The sequence below is a fragment of the Chelonoidis abingdonii genome, chromosome 2 (assembly GCF_003597395.2).
Source record: "Chelonoidis abingdonii isolate Lonesome George chromosome 2, CheloAbing_2.0, whole genome shotgun sequence".
In the NCBI taxonomy this organism is placed as follows: domain Eukaryota; kingdom Metazoa; phylum Chordata; order Testudines; family Testudinidae; genus Chelonoidis; species Chelonoidis abingdonii.
The window spans coordinates 90,306,248-90,324,765 of NC_133770.1; the positions used below are offsets into that span (position 1 = coordinate 90,306,248).

An 18,518-nucleotide genomic window follows, 5' to 3' on the forward strand; every position below is an offset into this window, starting at 1 on the left:
TTTGAGAAAAAAATTATTTGTGATGTTTGCCCTCTTCAGTAACAGGATGTGAGCAAGCAGTTGGGGAACTTAGTATGCATGTTTATGCACAATGCACTGATAATATTTTTGTACTTCTTGATGGAATGAAGCTTTTTTCAGGCTGTTTACCTCCACAATGCAGGCAATATTAAGACAAATGGACCTATGTAGGCAAAGCCCTTCGTGCCAGATTTTTAAAGGTATTTAGGCTCCTAACGCCCATTGATTTCACTGGGGCTTAGGCATTTAAATACCCTTTTAGAATTTCACCTTAAACCCTCACAGGGTCCTATTGAAGGCAATAGGATTCTGCTCAGGCACAGAGCTCCACTCACATGGATCCTTTTATAAGGTCAGGGCCTGATACTGTCGTACACCATTATACACGTTAAGGGTATAATTTGGCTCCAGTGAACACAAGGGAAGCATTGTCATTTTCTTAATTAGGGGGCAGGATTTCACCTTATATGCCTACTTGGTATGTTGGTCCCTGCCCTAGCTAGATGGTGGCCCTAAGACTACTATATTACATGTTTATTAACATCAACTGCATAAAAAGTCTTTAACTAGTAGTAGAGAGCTGCAAACTGCTCAGTCTCCAGATTACATATTTTTGCCTAATATTATATTAAAATGTATGGATTGGGATATTCAAAGGAATCAAGGGTGCCTCAATCCCATTGAATTTCCCTTGAGATACTTACAAAATCCCAACTCTAGTTATTAGAGTATCCTTGGTTAAGGAATTCTGTGTTTGTGAGGGGAGCCCATACTTTCAAAGTAGTGCTTATGTCCTTTCAGTTCAAAATGTGTCCCTTTGAAAGCTTTAGAGTTTACTAGTTTTTAGAATATGGATAGGATCAGAGAATCCAACCAATGAGAAGCTGCTATTTCTCCATGTGGTGTAATTTACCTTACAGTCTGGAAGCATTTTTCAAGCCGTTCTCAGTGTTTTATTTTTATTTTCTATTTATTTTTGTTGGTTACCCTGACTTGTTTGGTGATGCGTGAATTTATTTTCACCTGCTTCTCATGTTATTCCTAGAACCTGGTATTTTGTTTTTCAAATGTCTGCTGCAAAAATCATGTTGATAATTTTCAACTGACTTTTGCCCCACAGCGAGATGACATGACAACACAATTTAGCCAGATGAGTTTAAGTCGTCAGTCATCAGGAGACAACCCCGAGTCGCCTTCTGGTCCTGTCTACCCATCACCTATTATACAGCCATCTGGCCAGCAGACTGGTTATGTCATGGCATCCCCAAGTCAGCAGCTTCCTCCAGGAAGTTTTACAGGTTCAGGTCCACCAGTATCCCAACAAGTACTGCAGCCTCCACCACCACCCCAGGGCTACGTACAGCAACCATCACCTGCTCAGGTAAGTAGAATTTTTACCTCTTTATTGTGATTTTAGCATATAGCTCTAAACTCTGGGGCCTCTGTATAGCATCGTAAATGGAACATCCAGCATAGACTTGGGGGTAACTGGAGAATATCTTTTCAAGGAATTCACAGCTACTGTGGAGCAGATTTTTTTGGCAGTGGGAAGTTTCCATCAGTTCTGTTGTTTCATTCATTCCAGCAACTCCTCCCTTCCCCCACCATCATTTTCTGAGCATTCGTCTGTCTTGCAGGGTGTATCTGTACATGAATATGAAGGAGGAGGGTGAACAAACGTTAGTCTCCTTTCTCCTGTGAGCCACATGCATGCTAGCAGAGGTAGCCATTCATCATATTTAATTGACTTGAACATGTAAGACACCATAGATCAGTAATTTTTACTGTCTTCCTGAAGACTGATTGTGTTTTACTGTTCGCCACCAAACATCCATGGATGTCTCCTGGGTATCCTTGCAGAACACAGAAAGTGATTACTGTCAAGAAGTAAAATGCACCGATGATTTTCTGGTCCATTTTCAAGGTATTCATTTTAAAAAGTAAAATTTCCAACTTAATTATAGAAAACTGCATTTAATGTGCAGCTTAAAATGATAAAATGTTATTAGTCGCGGGGGGGAGGAGAGTTATTTTATCCTCTAGAAAAATATTTGTTTAAAAAAAATCCCACCAAAGACTATAGCATAAAATGATTTTAACCCATGGTGTTATTTCTGTTTGTTATTCCTTATTGATAGTACAATTGCAGTTGTTGGTATGTCTCTACACTGTTGTAATAACAAAGAATGTGGGCTACTAAGCTACTTTTAACAGCCTTGGGAGTTAATATTAGTACAGAAAATTGGAAGAGTAAGGGCTGTTCATGTCACAAAAGATACAGTGGCACATGATATTTCTAAGTCTTAATACTGTGCAGCTATTTCCCCCATATATGTAATTTCCTGAGTAAAGAGCTTGCAAAATATTTAATAGGGACAAAATATTTAGCAGAAAATCTTGCTCTTTACATGTGGAATTTGCCTATTTGTCAAATTGCAAAAGTTCCACAAAAGGGCAAGGTTATGTATTTATTTTATTACATAAAATATTACAAGAAATATTTTTCACTCTGTAGCGATTTGCCAAATGTCAAAAATTTACAGGTGTGAATTTGGAGCAGGGGGAGAGGACAGAAGAAGTTGTAATATCCCCCTTTTCTCTACCCAAACTACATTATCTACACGAATAAACAGTAAGCGAAAATCTTACAAGCTGTCCTGGGTTTCGTTCCCACATCTGTCACTAGCTTTTCTTAATACTATGTATTCTGTAACATTTTCAAATATTATTTAACCAAACTTCAGAATGCTCCTAGTGAACTAGATAAATATAAGCCACCTCTGTTTTACAAACTGAGGTTTAGAGAAGCTAAGAGATGTGTTTCATGGCTGTTGCAGTGAGTCAGTGTTAGGATTAGAACATAGGTCCCCTGTCTCAATGGGCCATGTTGATGCTGCTGTACCACTGAGTGTGCCTTGTCAAGTCACTTAACCTTTCTGATCTTAACAATTTCCAAATCTGTAAAATGGGGATAATAATGCTTACCTGCAGGTACCTGCCTGCCTGTTGCTGTAATATTATAATCCTGTATATTTTTGGATTTTATGTATGGAAAACGTTACCAACATTTCTAGGGCTGGTAGGGAAGTGTGGGGGAAGGCATTGTGTTAAATAGATTAGCCATAGGATTTTGTGTCAAGAAACCAGAGTTCTAATTGTGCTTCTGATACTGGTTTACTGTCTGATGTTGTACATATCACTTAACTTCTGAGCCTCAGCTTCCATGTGTATAAGCAGTGGGTACTGGTGCTTATTTCAGAGGGGCTTTGTGAGACAATTAAATAATGTTAGTAGAATGTTATATTGGTGCAAAGCATCAATAATGGATTAAGACTACCTTGGACCCAGATCCAGTCCAACCAAGAGGCCCCCCTGCAAAATTACCCATTCAGCTGAGGCTTTCCTTCCTGTCACATCTGGCTCTCCAGTCACCATGGTGGACCTTTGACATTGGACATTTGGATCCAAATATTGTGGGTCTGTGAGCCCCCTCCCAGCATGGAGCCCAGAACTATGGATCCTCCTTTAATTCAGATTTTCAAAGAATTGTTAAATGGTGAAGATGGGAACTAAGAGCCTCCTGCTTCCCAATACTGTGTTCATTTTTCTAATCCTTGGGATTTGGGTAGGAGAGGGGACTGATACCAGCAGCAACTTCTTAAAAATTCACAGCTGTGAATTTTGTGAGACAATGGCTTTTAAAGTCTGCACAAGATTAATTGTGAAGAATTTTCATTTGTCTGATCTCCACAAAATTTCATTTTTTTTGGTTATAAAATAATAAATGACAAATTGGGGTTCATTTTTACAAAAACAAACTACACCGGTTTTGCTCAACTCTAATATTTAATTAAAGACTTTCTGAAATTTTTTTCTCAAAAATGAGGTTTCAGTAGCACTGAACTACAGGAACAAAGAGCAATGTAACTCCGTATGTGTCTGTACTATCATTTTTCATGATTTCTTCACTGTATGGGAAATTCTCAAATCAAAAGTCGATGTTCATTATCAGACTGAACATCTTCGTCTTTTGAAAGGATTTTGTAGGTAACCGGGTAATTTTGAAGTGAGTGCCCTTGGTTGGATTGGATCTGGGTCCCAGGTAGCCTCGTTATGGTTAGCAGCCTTTAAGAGGTACAGTTCTTCTGTATTATTATACACTATAATTAGTGATAGAATAAAACAAAAAAGTGTTCTGTGTACCCAGATGGAAAATATATTCCATATATCAATTGCATTGCATGTTTCATACCATCTGTTATACAACAGAGTGTGTACATGGTCATCAATATATATTTTTAAACAAATTACCTAACTGACCATGTTTTAATTTAAAATATATGTACCATAAAATGCATTTTAAATAGTCCCACAATTAATTTATATAAATATCCATGTGAGGCCTCTTGTATTATGCAGCCACTCAATCATCTGCTCTGAAGTTGCTGCTTAATTGTGTTCATGTAGCTAAGCTGTCATTTTGAAGAATCATGCAGATTTCTTGCTGTCCTGGTTTTGAAGATAACATTCAATGTATGGATGTGTGTTCCTCACTTGTTCTGATAATGTCATGCCCCTTTGAATCCTACTGACTTCCTTTTCCTCTGCATGAACTTCAAACTTGTCCTTGTTTTCAATGGGCTTCACAGCTCTTCCTCACTGTCATACCATGGCATTTTTAATCACTTGTCACGTGGGTGTCTAAGCATCATGTATGAAAGCCTTGTATTGGTCCAGCTGATTCGGAGATGAGTAGAGCTGCAAGGATGGGGACGTAGAGAAGGTTCCTTAGCTGGAACCCACAGAACTGCTGATGGGGTGTGGAGCTCTTATGCAAAGGCCCTCTTCTACTGTAATTAAACTTCAATATACATGGAGACAGTTGCATTAGAGAGTAGCATCCCAGTATGCGGATGGGATTCCCCTGGATTCATAGATTCCAAGGCCAGAACGGACCACTGCGATCATCTAGTCAGACCCCCTGTATAACCCAGGCCATAGAACTTCCCCAAAACAGTTCCTGGAACAGATCTTTTAGGAAAACCTCCAATCTTGATTTTAAAATGGCCAGTGATGGAGAATTCACCATAACCCTTGGTAAATTGTTCCAATGGTTAAATACTCTTACCATTAAAAATTTACACGTTATTACCAGTCTGAATTTATCTAGTTTCAACTTCTGGATTGTGTTATACCTGCCTCTGCTAGATTGAAGAGCCTATTATTAAATATTTATTCCCCATGAAGGTACTTGCAGACTGTGATCAAGTCACCCCTTAACCTTCTCTCTGTTAGACTCAAAGAGCTCCATCTGTTTAGCTCATCAGTATAAGGGCTGTTTTCTAATTCTTTAATCATTCTTGTGACTCTTCTCTGAATCTTCTCCAGTTTATTAACATCCTTCTTGAATTGTGGACGTGAGCACTGGACATAGTATTCCACCAGTGCCAGATACAGAGGTAAAATAACCAACTCAGCTCCCACTTGAGATTCTCCTATTTATGCATCCCAGGATGAGTAACAAACTGGAGCTGCGGAATGGACTGAGTGGTCCGTAGGCTGCAGATGTAGTGGATTGTTCTGAAACATAGCTATATAGCAGTGGCAGTAATGGCTAGGAGGATGTTGCTTTGATAAAGTAGGAAAGCAAAATGGGACAAATCATGACCTATATGCTCTGTATCACAAAGACCTGTACTATAAAATCAGCATCTTCCTAGTTACTATTGTCATTGCTATTTAGCTGTTTCAAGTAGGCCTTGAAATCTGAATAACTGATCCAGGGTGAAAGCTGTTGTTCTGTGTAGGAGAAGCAGAGAGACTAAATAAACCAGTTGAGATGCTTATGCATGCAAAATGTTGTAATGCAATAATCAATGTAATGCAATCAATGTAAAAGCACTTTTATATCATAGAAGTTGCTGTCGAATTTATACCAATACAACAGAGGCTTCAGTCTAAATGGCTAATTAGTTCCTGTAAATGTAGTGGCAATGTGGTTTCTAGTAGTTTGCCTCTGGTATCATGCTACTTGAATAAAGCAGAGCACTGAAAATTTTGGAGCAGGTCCAGCGAAAAGAAGAAGACAGAAAAAGTTGTCCAAGCCTGCAAGCCTAAAGAGATTTTACGTTTATATATTAAAGTTTAATTAATGTTGGCTTTATTGCTATTTCCAAGGCTCCCTTCCCATTCTTCATCAAAAGAGGAACTGACAGATTTTAAAGTGATACATCTAAGGGGGGGAGCCCTTTGTCGTCTTCTGTTTCTTCCTCCACCATTGCATGTTCTAAATCTGATTAACAGATTCATTATTCAGCAACATAAACATAATGATCTGTCGTTGTCTAGCCTCTCTTCTGTGGGATTCGCCGTCATCCTGTGAGAAACAAGTTCACCAATGGAAACTAAGTACAGTGATCTGGCTTTGCTTTTCTCCATTTCACTGGCAAATTTCTGCTTTACCTGGCTTTCCATAGCCATAACTAGGCATTTCTGTGCCTGGGATGAGCGAGCATATTTGCGTCCCATACTGTTTTTTTTTTTATCATATTTCCTCCCCATTTTTAACCCCCCCACCCCATCCCATTCGGCTTTGCATCCTGGGCAGCTGACCCACTTGCCGGCCTGGTTATGGCCCTGTCACAATTATACACCTCATCCGTCCTGTCTGTTTTCCTCTGATGCTGACAGCCATGCTTACATGCTCATGGCCCAAGCACTCCAATAAAGGACCAGATCTCTATGCTCACTGAAAACATCGCCAGCATCCTTTCCTGCACTGACTAAAGGGCAAAGTGTCTCCTCTGCCTGCGTGATTGAGGGGATAAAAAAATTGCACTGAACAGAAAGATAGTAACAGAAGCAGCATCCTTCATGGAAACAAATCACTCTTAGGAGAATGGGATCCACAGATGAGAAGGACATAGGGCTTGGAGGATAGTAATGCTTCAGACACCATACACCCATGGATTCTCTGATGGTGATCAGTCTGTGTTAACTTCACTTGGTTCTTTGCTTGTGTTGTGGAAGCTCCTCAAAGGGTGGGAGACCCAGGGCCACTAGCAGGCAAGAAATTTACTCAAAAAGAGGCAAAAAGCCTCCATGCACATGGTCCTTGACTCATGCTTTGGAATGTTCACTAGTTTTGGGGGACATACCCCTTATTGTTCCACACAAGGGACTCCGTCCCCCTGAGAGAACAACTCTCAGATCATGAAATTTATTTTCCTGCTCTCAGCATGGGAGTAGCCAGCGTAGAGGACAATAAGTCCCTAAATTAAGACATGGGCAAGGCACCTAGGTGCTTGGGAGGCATTTGTGTATCCAAAATCTCCATAGGTCAGTGCAGATCCTGTAAATTCTCATATGTAAGTGTAATTGCCATTAGTGCTGATGGGAGTTACACATGCCTATAGAGAGAATTTATATTTTCCACCCCCCAACAGAACTATGAAATATGATAACAGCATTACAACTGGCTTCATTAACAATCTTTTGAGGAAGGTGTAAATTCAACTCTAACCAAATTTGTTGATAACATTTAGAATAGAAAACCTACATGCAGACAGAATCAAACTGTAAATTGACCAGGAGAGATTGGGAGAGTGTAGTATGCTGAACAAAATGATTTTCAAATGAATGTAAAGTCCTGCACCTAGAGTGAGAAAGTAGACAGCACACCAACAAACTAGAGAAAACCTCTCTGGAAAGCCGTCTTAGAGGGACCCTAGGGTGCTGATAGATAGCAAATCAAATAGGAACAAAACAAGAAAAAGCCATTGCTGTTCCCAGATCTCTATATGTTATATAGGGGGTCACATGAAATATGTCAAAGTGATAATGCCATTCTACATAGCACTGGTCTGAGTGTCCTTGGAATATTAGGCACAGTTCTGGCACAGTTTAGGATAGACAGGAAGCAAATACGTTGGAGAATAAAAATTACATAAGGGTTGGATGACAAAACACACAGAGAGACTGAGTTAAGCTAAAATACTGTAGTTTAGAAATAATAATTAATTATTAAATAATTCAATAAGTAAACTCAGGAAGGACATGGTAGCCTATACATGGCTTCAGAATAACAACATAAATGAAGAAAGGTTTTTTTTTCACAATGTTAGGAGGATTGAAGCAATGAGTTGAAGCTGAAGAAGGAAACATTTAGGTCCAGTGTACACTAGAAAGGGTTTGCTGGTATAGTTATTTCTGTATAGCTATAAATCTGTTGAGCTATAGTGGCACACCCTCTTAGTTCAGGCAAAGTTTTGGCCAGTATAGCTTATACCAATTCTCTGAATGAAATAAACTGTGCTAGCAAAAGTTTATAATGGAGACCTACCCTTAGGTTAGAGGAGAAGCTGTTAACATCAAGTACAGTTGGACATTTCAGTAGACTAGCCAGGAGATGGTAATGATTTGTAGTCAATCACAAGTAAAAGAAGATGTTTGTGGGATTGAGGTAGTGAGTAATTCTGCAAAGTGCAGGAGGGTCAGGATAGATGACATAAGTGGTCTCCTTGGTATCTATGATTCTATGAATTCTATTGTTCGTTAAAGTAATATCACCGTGGGCAAATATCAGGTTTGGATTACTTTGGGGGTAAACTTTGTCTGTACGCTGGAGAGCTGTGCAGAAGACAAATTAAAGTATGTCCGACAAGATCAATTAATTATTGATTGTCAGCCTAAAATCCACTTTAACCCATGTCTATATTCTGTGCCAAGCCATTTTTTTATGTCTAGTTTCTTAACGAAAATGTCTATTCTTAGCAAGTCATCCATGCATGATTACTATCAAATTCAACCATTAATCACCCCAAATTAAATGATTTTCCATCTAATGCTCCATGCCACTAACAACATGTTTCAAAGTGATAGATTGCTGTACTGATAAGCTACTAAATGGAATATATAACGAATGTATTCAGTTTCAGTGAATTTAAAAAAAAAAATTCTTGTAGCTACAGAGATGACTTAGTTCATGGCTGTACAGTACTTTTAAAGTGTTAGAGCAGTTATTAGAATGGGCTAAGCAAGCTCAACTAAAACTTCAGTTCCAGACCTAAACTGTTTGGGCTACGTTTTTAATTTAATACATATGAACTTTCCATACAATGATTAATGGCAAGAGGTAACTCATATTGATCTCAGATGGTCATTTATTTTTAAAAGTTTTAAGAGTGTAGCTGCTTTTACCCATGTGAGTTTGCCTCACTAACCTTGTCCTGCTGGGGTAAAAGTAGATCATGCGTTTAAAACTGGGATTTTTCAACTCCAGACAGTTAGAAAGTTTTCATTAGATCTGGGGACAAGTGTTCTTACTCTATGCCCATCACTCGAATTGCAGTATTGAAAGATAAAGCACAGTTCAAAGGCAGGCTACAATTCAGCATTACTCCGTGTTATTCAGAGCTGGAATAGCTTAAAACATGTTCAAATTAAAGCATTCATGGTTTGATTCTGGCTGGTTGTACCTGACAAAACAAAGCAAGAGTATTTACATAGGTTCAAAAGAAAAACATAGGCAAAGATTTGATATCTGGTCCTCTAAATTCTGCCAATTTGCCTGGCGTTCTCCCTTCAGCCACCTCCCCCAGTCCACGTTCCCTGATTCTCAATTTCCCGTCTCCTTATAATTCCTTCAGTCCTTTCCCCACTTCCCATCTATGGTTCACCCTCATAAACTGTGTCCTTCCCTCACTTTCTTCCTTGTAGTTTTTCCTGTTCTTTTTTTCCTGTAGTTATCACCATTTTGTAAAACAGTGTCCACTGGGAAATTTTTATGAGAATTTTTGTACAGAACAATAGAAACATTAACCAAAATGGCACATCTTGAGGTGATAATGTAGTGAATAAAAAACTTCATTAGACCCCTTTCAAGTGTCAGCATGGCACTGTAACTTAGTTCTGTTGCACTTGGTAGTTTTTCTCTGGTGATAAAGAGCCTTGTATCTCTGAGATTTTTAGCCTGTTTTTAAAGGGATTCTGTTGGCTCTTTAAATACCTGTCATATATGGCCTTATTCTATTTAACCATTACTCTCACTGAGCAATACTCCATGAGTAGTCCAGTTATCTCCAGAGGAACTACTCCTGAGCTAAGGTACTGCTCAGCATGAATAAAGGTGGCAGAATCTGACCCACATTTACTAATTCCTGTTGTGTGAAAAATAAAAAGCATTTGTGTCTCTTTTTTGATACAGGCCAAATACTAAATGTGGAAACAAATATAATTCCATTGGTTTATAAAGAAGCACAGACATACATTCAAATAGTCTAAGAACAACGACAACAAAAGTTCTCTTGAAGATCTTGTAGGGGTGCCCCTGTATACTTTATATTTTATGTTACTACCATCATAGAATTGTTCCAAATGTGGAGTGCTATTGAACTCACTAAGGGCCAGCGCAAAACTGTTTAGCTCAGATGTCTGTGTTATGGTGATGAAGAGTGTGCAAGAAAAGTCACTGTGTTCAGTTGCTCTCAAACTTACATTTTCAAATGTGTGGTGAGGCAGTTTAGTATATTCTGTTCTGTAAGATAAAATAGCTAGCAATACTAGCTGACTCAATATCTACTAAAAGCTTTTGCAAGAGGAGGGATGCTAATCATTTTTAATTCATAATATATTCCTGCCAAATGTGCTAGAGGCTTTAAAGGGAGAGATTCATGCAGTTAAGGACTTATCCATTAAAGAGGGATAGGCTGACAATAGAGACTCTCTTCCATACATACAAATATCTCACTTTCATGCAACACACACATTTTGACTCCAGGCCATTTCTGCTCTCAGTTGTCCATTTAATATCTTCCCCAGAGTTTATTTAATTGTTTTCCATATGGTCTATACTACATTCATATTAGCATTATAATTTTGTGCAATATTGTACTTCTGTGATTATTTTTTTGGGGGGGTGTCTTGTTTATATGTAACATTGCTTACACAGTTTTTAAAAATAACTGCTATTTCTCTCTGCTTCTCTCTGTGACATTAAATTAGTTGAGAACAAAGTAATTCAGTATTTGAAGAACATTTTTATTCACGTTCCTGCTTCATTTAGGTTTTTCAACTTACACACGAACATTGTTTAATCCTTAAGACATCGATAATCACATTGCAAGAGAAAATTGGAACTAAGTGAAGTGCTTGAAAATGTACTATGCAAATCTTTTCTTTTGATTACAGTCAAATTAAACTACTTCACCTGACTTTTTTCTGTGTGTCTTCAGCTTCTATCACAAGTACTAAGTCAGTGTTCTTGCTTTCCACAGATGCCAGTGTATTACTACCCATCTGGTCAATACCCTACCTCAGCAACTCAGCAGTATAGACCCATTGCCTCAGTTCAGTACAATGCACAGCGGAGTCAACAAATACCCCAGACTGCACAGCAAGCAGGTATTTGCATCTGTTACTCATTTCTTCAGCGGTTCATGTTGCATTTACTGATGAACCTATTGATTGTACTTTAATTTTGGGCTTGAAAAGCTAGCATTGGAAATTAGCCATTTAAGTAAGTTGAAACAGTCAAAAAACAATTTTGCTTGGAAAGCCATACCATGCAAGACAGGAAAGCATGCTTCAGTGCTGTCATCTAGCATGCATCACACAGCGTGATTCTTCCTGCATTAATACGTTACATCTTGGATCAGAAGTAAGGCAAGTGGCAAATTACTGTGTTCATGCTTCATTTGAAAGCCAAGAGTTACATTTTATGGCTTGCATCATATGTGGTCCCTAAACATTTTTTAAAACAAAACACCAGTAATGGAAACATTTTGGGGGCATTCTGCTCTGCAAAGCTGAAACTGTATCTGTGATGTGGAGCCAGCCAGATAAAAGGCAGTCTTTATCTTGGTAATATTCCACTATTTTCCTCCTTTCGAGGTTAGTATTTATGAAAACAGCAGGCAATGAGGTGCTCTAGAGTCTGTGTAGCACCCACTTGGATGTTAGCTCCCTGCAGCGATGGGCAGTTGGAAGGGGGGCCGTTACACTGTAAGAGAGTGAGTAGCAGGTCTCACAGTGAACCGGTCTCTTTTCCTACTGTGTCATGCCACTCCTAATTAAACCGTGTTAAGGATGGGGGAGACAGAGTGAGACTGATTTTGGTTGATTTATTTGTGCTGGTGCGAGGTTCTTTGTGTTCCTAATGAATAAACAGAGCTTCTGTAAAAATCATTGATTGTCTGTTTCTCCATTACAAACCTCCCCCATGTTGTGTCTCAGACAAGTATTAACTTTGGTAGGAGGGATTGTTTTGTCACAGGGTACACAATCATAATTGTGTCATGTAGGATAAAGCGCGCTGTCTGTCTGTCTATTACTGTCTAGCTCCAGAAATGCAAATAGTTTGCTAAAAATACCTGTGAATTTTGTAGTGGTGTTTTTTTATGGAAAATTGGCTTCTCTGCCAAGGCTTTGATCCACAGGTCCTTTAAGATAAAAGTCAATAGCATAGACATGAGAGATGGAAAAGATTTCTGGGGTCATCCAGCCTACTCCCAATCTCTTTCAGGTGATTGCTGACAGGCTTGTCACACTTTATTAGGTGTTCAGAGAAAAAAAGCCATAGCAATACACAGTTATGATTGATTTGAATGATCAATGGCTCTTCTTTTAAAGCTGTCCTGTGTTCTAATAAAATAGGTGTTGGTTTTGGTCAGTGTGGCTGGTGGGGCGCTTACTGTCAGATTTCATAGCTTTAGGAGAATACAATTCTCAGAGAGATGTAATATTTCATAAAGGCCATCTATCTCTTCTAATTTATCTTGTCTTACAGTATGGTACCATATTTATTACCATATACAGTAGATCTTTGAACCTAAGTGTATATTGAAGTGTATTTTACTATTTTGGTTGACTGTGTTGTTATAAAATCATATTTACTCTATCAGTTAAATGGTAGATCAGTAAAGTGAAAGTTATGGTAATTAAAGTACACATGGGACACATTCTGAATATGCTTCAGCAAATTTTTCGCAGAAAACTCAACTATCTTATCTTCAGAGACACTATCTGAATACCAGGTTTAATTATATACCGTAGTGTAGTAACCATTGTGTTTGGGTACAGACTACATAGGGACATCAGTTGTATTTTTGCTTACGTGTTTTTCATATTGTTTTTCACCTGTGTGTGCGCCAAGAAGTTAGGTTACTACAAGAAAAGTCTCTTGAGTTGGGAAAATTGTCAGTATCTCTAAAATTCCTCCTTTCAATTATTGCCAGCTCTATCGGAAAAATAATTATTACATCATGTCAACATTCTGTGGTGAGAGTTTAGTATTTTTTTGATGGTTGTTTTAATTCTTTACCCATTGCCCAGGTCCTGAGACTTGCTTTAGAATCAACTCTTTTAAATGGGTCCTAGCTATGGGCCAGATTGAACCCTCTCATAGAGATATTTACATGAGGGCAATAGGGGTACCAGGATACTCCAGAAAGAAAATCTTGCCATTTCCTACAGACTTTCTCTTTAAGTGATAGAGATTAGGGGACAAGACATGGAGAGCCAACTTCCCAATCTTGCTGACCTTTCAGATTCACAGGGAGGGGAACCCAAAGTCCCATGCACAAGGTCACCCCCTCCATGCTGCTGTTGAGACATCATCACGCCTGTTGGAGTCTTGCTCTATTGTGAACGAATCCTGGGCCATCACAACAGCTGCTGTGTGAAGAAGAGTTAAGTGAAGGACAGATACCCAAAAGGTTTTCCTCTGCCTTTGTGGGAGAGAGTTCCACAGAGAGTACCTTCTACAGGCCCTTATGGAGCCAGAACTTAAGGAGACTGAGCTCACAGAGGGACTTCAGTGGGGTAAGGTAGAGAGGAGGATGCTGTGAAGTCAGTGTTCTCTTACCCCCACCTTCCAGAACTCCAGGGTGATCCACCTCACCTGCTTCCTCTCTGCTTGAAGAGGCAGGGAGGACACTTAGGTCCTATGGTTTTTGTTCTTGATTTTTGTAACTGAAATGACTCATGCCCTCAAATTTTCACTCATATTTATAAAGGTAAATCTAATTATCTGAAGAGATGCATTTTCTTCCATTACCTGAAGCAATATTGATATCCATCTTGCTATTGACTTATGCTTTGAAGTGTCTGAAAATGCCTCTGAGAGGTAAGTATGGAGTGGCAGAAGCTTTTCTTGGGCATTAACTATATATTTAGATTATATTTTCTTTATATTTGTGGCCAGTGAATAAATGGGTAAGGATTGATTATTCTGCTTTTTCATGTTCCTTCACTTCACATAGCATTTGGAAAGTCACTAATCTTCTGGAGTTTGACTGATGGATATAAATTATGTTTCATGAAATATAATAAAGCACACTGCTTATGTTACAAATTTACTGCAGGCTATTCGCTAGACATTCAAACTCTGGGGGGAAAAACTCCTTTGGATATCCATTCAGCTACTACAGGAACATATGACCACTTAACACCTAATACCTTTCTGAGCTATGCTACTTTGGGTTGGCTAAGTATGTGTTCCAATCAAAAGGCAAATATTTCAAGCTTTATGCAGTGTTGCAGGAAATTACCTTTATAAGTACAATTGGGGGCCAAGATTGAGGTTAGCATATGAGCAAAATGTGAGGCAGCCAAGGCTAAGCAGGGAAGTTTAAAAGAGACATACAAATAGTAACAATAGTGGCAGAGAGTGCAGAAGATTTTGTGAGGGTGAACAAAGGAGGCAGACGTGAATGAGGCAGATGAAAAGATTATTCCTGAAGATTTAGCACTATTTGCTGCTGGTGAGAGAAAACTGCTGAAATATAGAGAGGCATATGGGAGTCAGAGTTGTGTGCCTACCAGTAGAATAACAAATGTGACCAGGGACGTGTTGGGAACCTCAAGAGCTCAAAGAATATTGTATTAAAATAAGAAAGTTTTCCTGCCCAGGAGGGTTTTGGAAGCTTTCATAGCTCCATCAAGGTGTTGAGGTCTATGTTTTCCCACTTTGGGCTCCACAGGGTAAGGTTTGATCTAATGCCAGCAATTTGTTTTTGTTTTTCTTAGAAAAGGTCTCTATGAGTGGAGCAATAATGATGACTTTTACAGCAAACGGCTAAAGTAAAATGTCAGTACAGCATCTTTAATGGCTAAGGGACTATGTATTCTCTCATGGTTGTGTGAAAAGAGAGCAATATGAACTTAAAATGGCTCCAGGGCAGAAAAAAAGATGAGCTCACCTGAAATTAGATTAGGATCTAACAGCAATAAATCATTTGGCGAGAGGGATGAGGACTCTTTATGGATAGATAGATAGATAGATACACATATTTTAGAGTGCTGCCTAGTATGAGAAGATAAGTGACCCATTTCTTGCAAGAGGCAGCTTCACAGAAGGTTTCCCGTAGAAACCTTTTGTCGTTTACAGTATATTAATTTAAATTTAGCATGAAACCACAAAGAGACAGCCTTACCAGTGTTGCTTATTGCAGAACAGTGGTGTAGCCTTTGAAATGCTTAGCTTTACTTCATGTAAATAAATAATTTGTTGTTCTTCTTTATTGCATTTCCTCAGCACCAGCCCTTGGGCCCGATCCTGCAAAATGCAAAGATCTTAGAAGTCAATTAAAGTGTTGCCATTAACTTAATGAGAGCAGGGTCAAGCCATTGGCTAGTACACAGTACGTGCACAGTACATTTTTAAATGGATCATTAGAATATTTTCAAATGACTTTTCTCAAAAAATAATAATTCTATGTGATGTGTTCATCTTTGAGCTCTATAGTATAGAACATTGCCTTCATTTTCTTTGAAAATCACGATATAAAATCTGCACAGGTCTGGGCTCAAGTGAACATTGATGGTAATGATGTAATGTAAGGGTCTGTGTTGTGACAAGGAATTTCTGTAATTTTTATAACTTTCCAAATATATCTCCATATTCCTTGAACTGTGGAGTTTAGTTTGTCTCTGGTCAATGAACATTTTCCACTCTTTGCTGTTGTCTCATCTCGCTAATATTTCAATATAAAGAATACTGGCCATTTCAAGCAAACAGATGTACCGGTATCTCTTTTTGTACCATGGAACACCTGGTTTCTTGACTGAGTGAAATGATATTTCTGTATTCTCATACAGCAGTACTATAGAATTGTATCTTGGCCACTATCAGCAAGTATTTTATTCTTTAACATCCGTCTCTCAGTAGTAGTAGTTTGAAAGCATTTGAGCATCCTTCTTCTCCTTGGATGATAAAATGGAAATGTATTCAGTAGTGAGCATTTATATTTTACCACAGTTGATGAAATCAGCAAGGGAATGATTTATATTAGTGTGTCGGTGTATTTATTTTCAAAATAATAATGCTTAGCACTGAGAGTATATTTCATTTTTAAAGTGCTTTACAAATATGAGCTGATGAAGCCTCACAAACACCACTTCGGAGTAGGTAAGTATTATTGTGTCCATTCACAGATGAAGAAGAATCTGAAGTGGACAAGCCATTTCCTTCCTCTGTCTCACTGTACACTACATATGTAATATATCAGACCTGTTCCAGACAATGTGTGATGGAGCTTTGCTGGATCACTTTATATACATCACTTTGTCTGGGTTTCAGTTTAACCATGGCAGTTAGTCTGCCTGATCACATGCCCTCCTCACTGGCAAGTTGTGATATAAACAGTGATCAGTGCTTAATTTGTGCCAGGGCTTGCCAGGTCTGAGTCCAAGCACCTCCTTGCGGGGGAGTTCATAGCCCCAGCACCTCTGGGCTTGCTGCATCAGTTATGAATGTAAAAAACTTGCTTGAGCCCTGGCACCTAATTGCTTGAGCCCCAGTACCTCTTTCATTACAAATTAAGCACTGACAGTATCTAAATCTTACAGTGCCTTCTTGAGCTCAGTAATGAAGACTATCTATTGAGCAAATCAAAGCCTAAACACTGTTGTGTTTGGTTGGAATACCTTGCTGCCAAAACTTTTCAGAAACATAACAAGCCCACAGAGATTAACACGGGGTTGGATGTAATTGGATTTTTGTTCTTTTATTCTGCTTGAATATACAGATTTTAGGATTTCGTAGGCATTTGAGACCCAGTAAACATTGCCATTGTAACTCTTTTCAATTTGCATAAGTTCGACAATTCCTATTCAAATTTGCCTGCGTTGCTCCAACATGTTATCCTTTTCTTTTTTTAATCATCACTGCTCTTTCCTGAAAAGCAGAACAATTATCTGAATACAGTAGCACCTCTGTCAAAAGAATGTAATTATGGGAGGCAGATATATATTTGAAAACTACATGGATGCAGTGGTTCCTTTTACGATAGGTATGCATGGCTATTCTGTCAACGGCAAATGTTTGTCTCAAAGGGGGGTAATATTTCTGTTGTAATACCATATTGTTAGCATTTACATTCTCCGGTAAGAAAGAAAGGGTTTTGCCTCTTTAATGTTGCTCTGAAACGGGTTTTAAGCTGGGCAAGATGTACCTTAATGGAGCTATAAATGTGTTTAACTAGAATGATTGAGTCAAACTGGCAATGAAATAATGCTTAAGCTAAGCTAAAATTCAGTCAGGTGTCAGCATAATTGAAGAGTTTTTATTTTCAGATTTCCTCTACTCTTCGTTGTCTACTTAAAGCATCTTCCATTATAAACTTTTCTTTTTCTTTTTTTGTGAAGTGTCAGGCTTAAAAAATAAAATGATTTGATTTGCCATCAGGGTCATTACAGGAGCTTCCAAAGAAGGATTGCAGCTTTGTACCTTCATTAGCAGCCTGACAAGCAAGATCTCATGGTCCATGACAGATTTGTTTACATTATTCCATCTGTATTTTACAGGACATTCTTTGTACTTATACAAGCAGTAAAAAACTTTTTTATTTATTTTTAAATAGCTTATCCAGAGAAAGTAATTCCTTAGTGGTAATTGTTCATTGCACTAATGAAACAGAATTGTATTTCTGGTGTCCATTTATGTTTGATCATCAAAACAGTAAGGGCTAAATTTGTCGAATCCTGTTTCCCACTAAGAGAGCCTCATGAGGTACATTTCTTATTTTCATGAAGGCTTGAAAGAAGGAAGATGGACATCAGAATTACAGTCTTACAGCACCATATTTTAGTATCATGTACTGCTGCATTAGACTAGCACTGATATAGCACTCTGCCTCTTCAGAGCACTTCATAAACATTTACTGACTAATGCTCAGGTGAAGAACAGTAGATAAGTGTTGTTCCTGTAATACTGGTGGAGACACTGACAGAGAGAGTACAATAATGTACTCTCAAGACCTCTTATCAAGTCAATGGGAAAGCCAGGACTAGAATTTAGATGTTCTTAGCCCCTCATGAAATCATGTCATCCTTCTAAGTTTTAAGAACACAGTCATACCAAACAAACGCTCAGCACATTCAGTGTTAAATAATATGGGGATTTAATCATGTGACTTGGTTAAGATCAGTAGTAGTCCTGCTGCTACACTCACTGCTGCACATTTCACTTGGAAAATTCAAGGGTAAGAGCAACATTTTCA

General features: G+C 38.5%; 1 protein-coding gene across 11 annotated transcripts in view; it reads left to right on the forward strand.

Moving 5' to 3' along the window:
• ARPP21 (cAMP regulated phosphoprotein 21) overlaps nucleotides 1–18,518 on the forward strand; it is a 266,329-nt gene that overhangs the window by 194,057 nt on the left and 53,754 nt on the right. For all 11 annotated transcript variants that reach the window (XR_004376261.2, XM_032798729.2, XM_032798727.2 and 8 more), the window contains 2 exons: nucleotides 1,142–1,402; nucleotides 11,295–11,421. Coding sequence is in view for 10 of the 11 variants with exons in the window: in XM_032798729.2 (XP_032654620.1) it covers nucleotides 1,142–1,402; nucleotides 11,295–11,421 (388 nt within the window). In the remaining variant the exon portion in view is untranslated. The remainder of the gene's footprint in view (nucleotides 1–1,141; nucleotides 1,403–11,294; nucleotides 11,422–18,518) is intronic.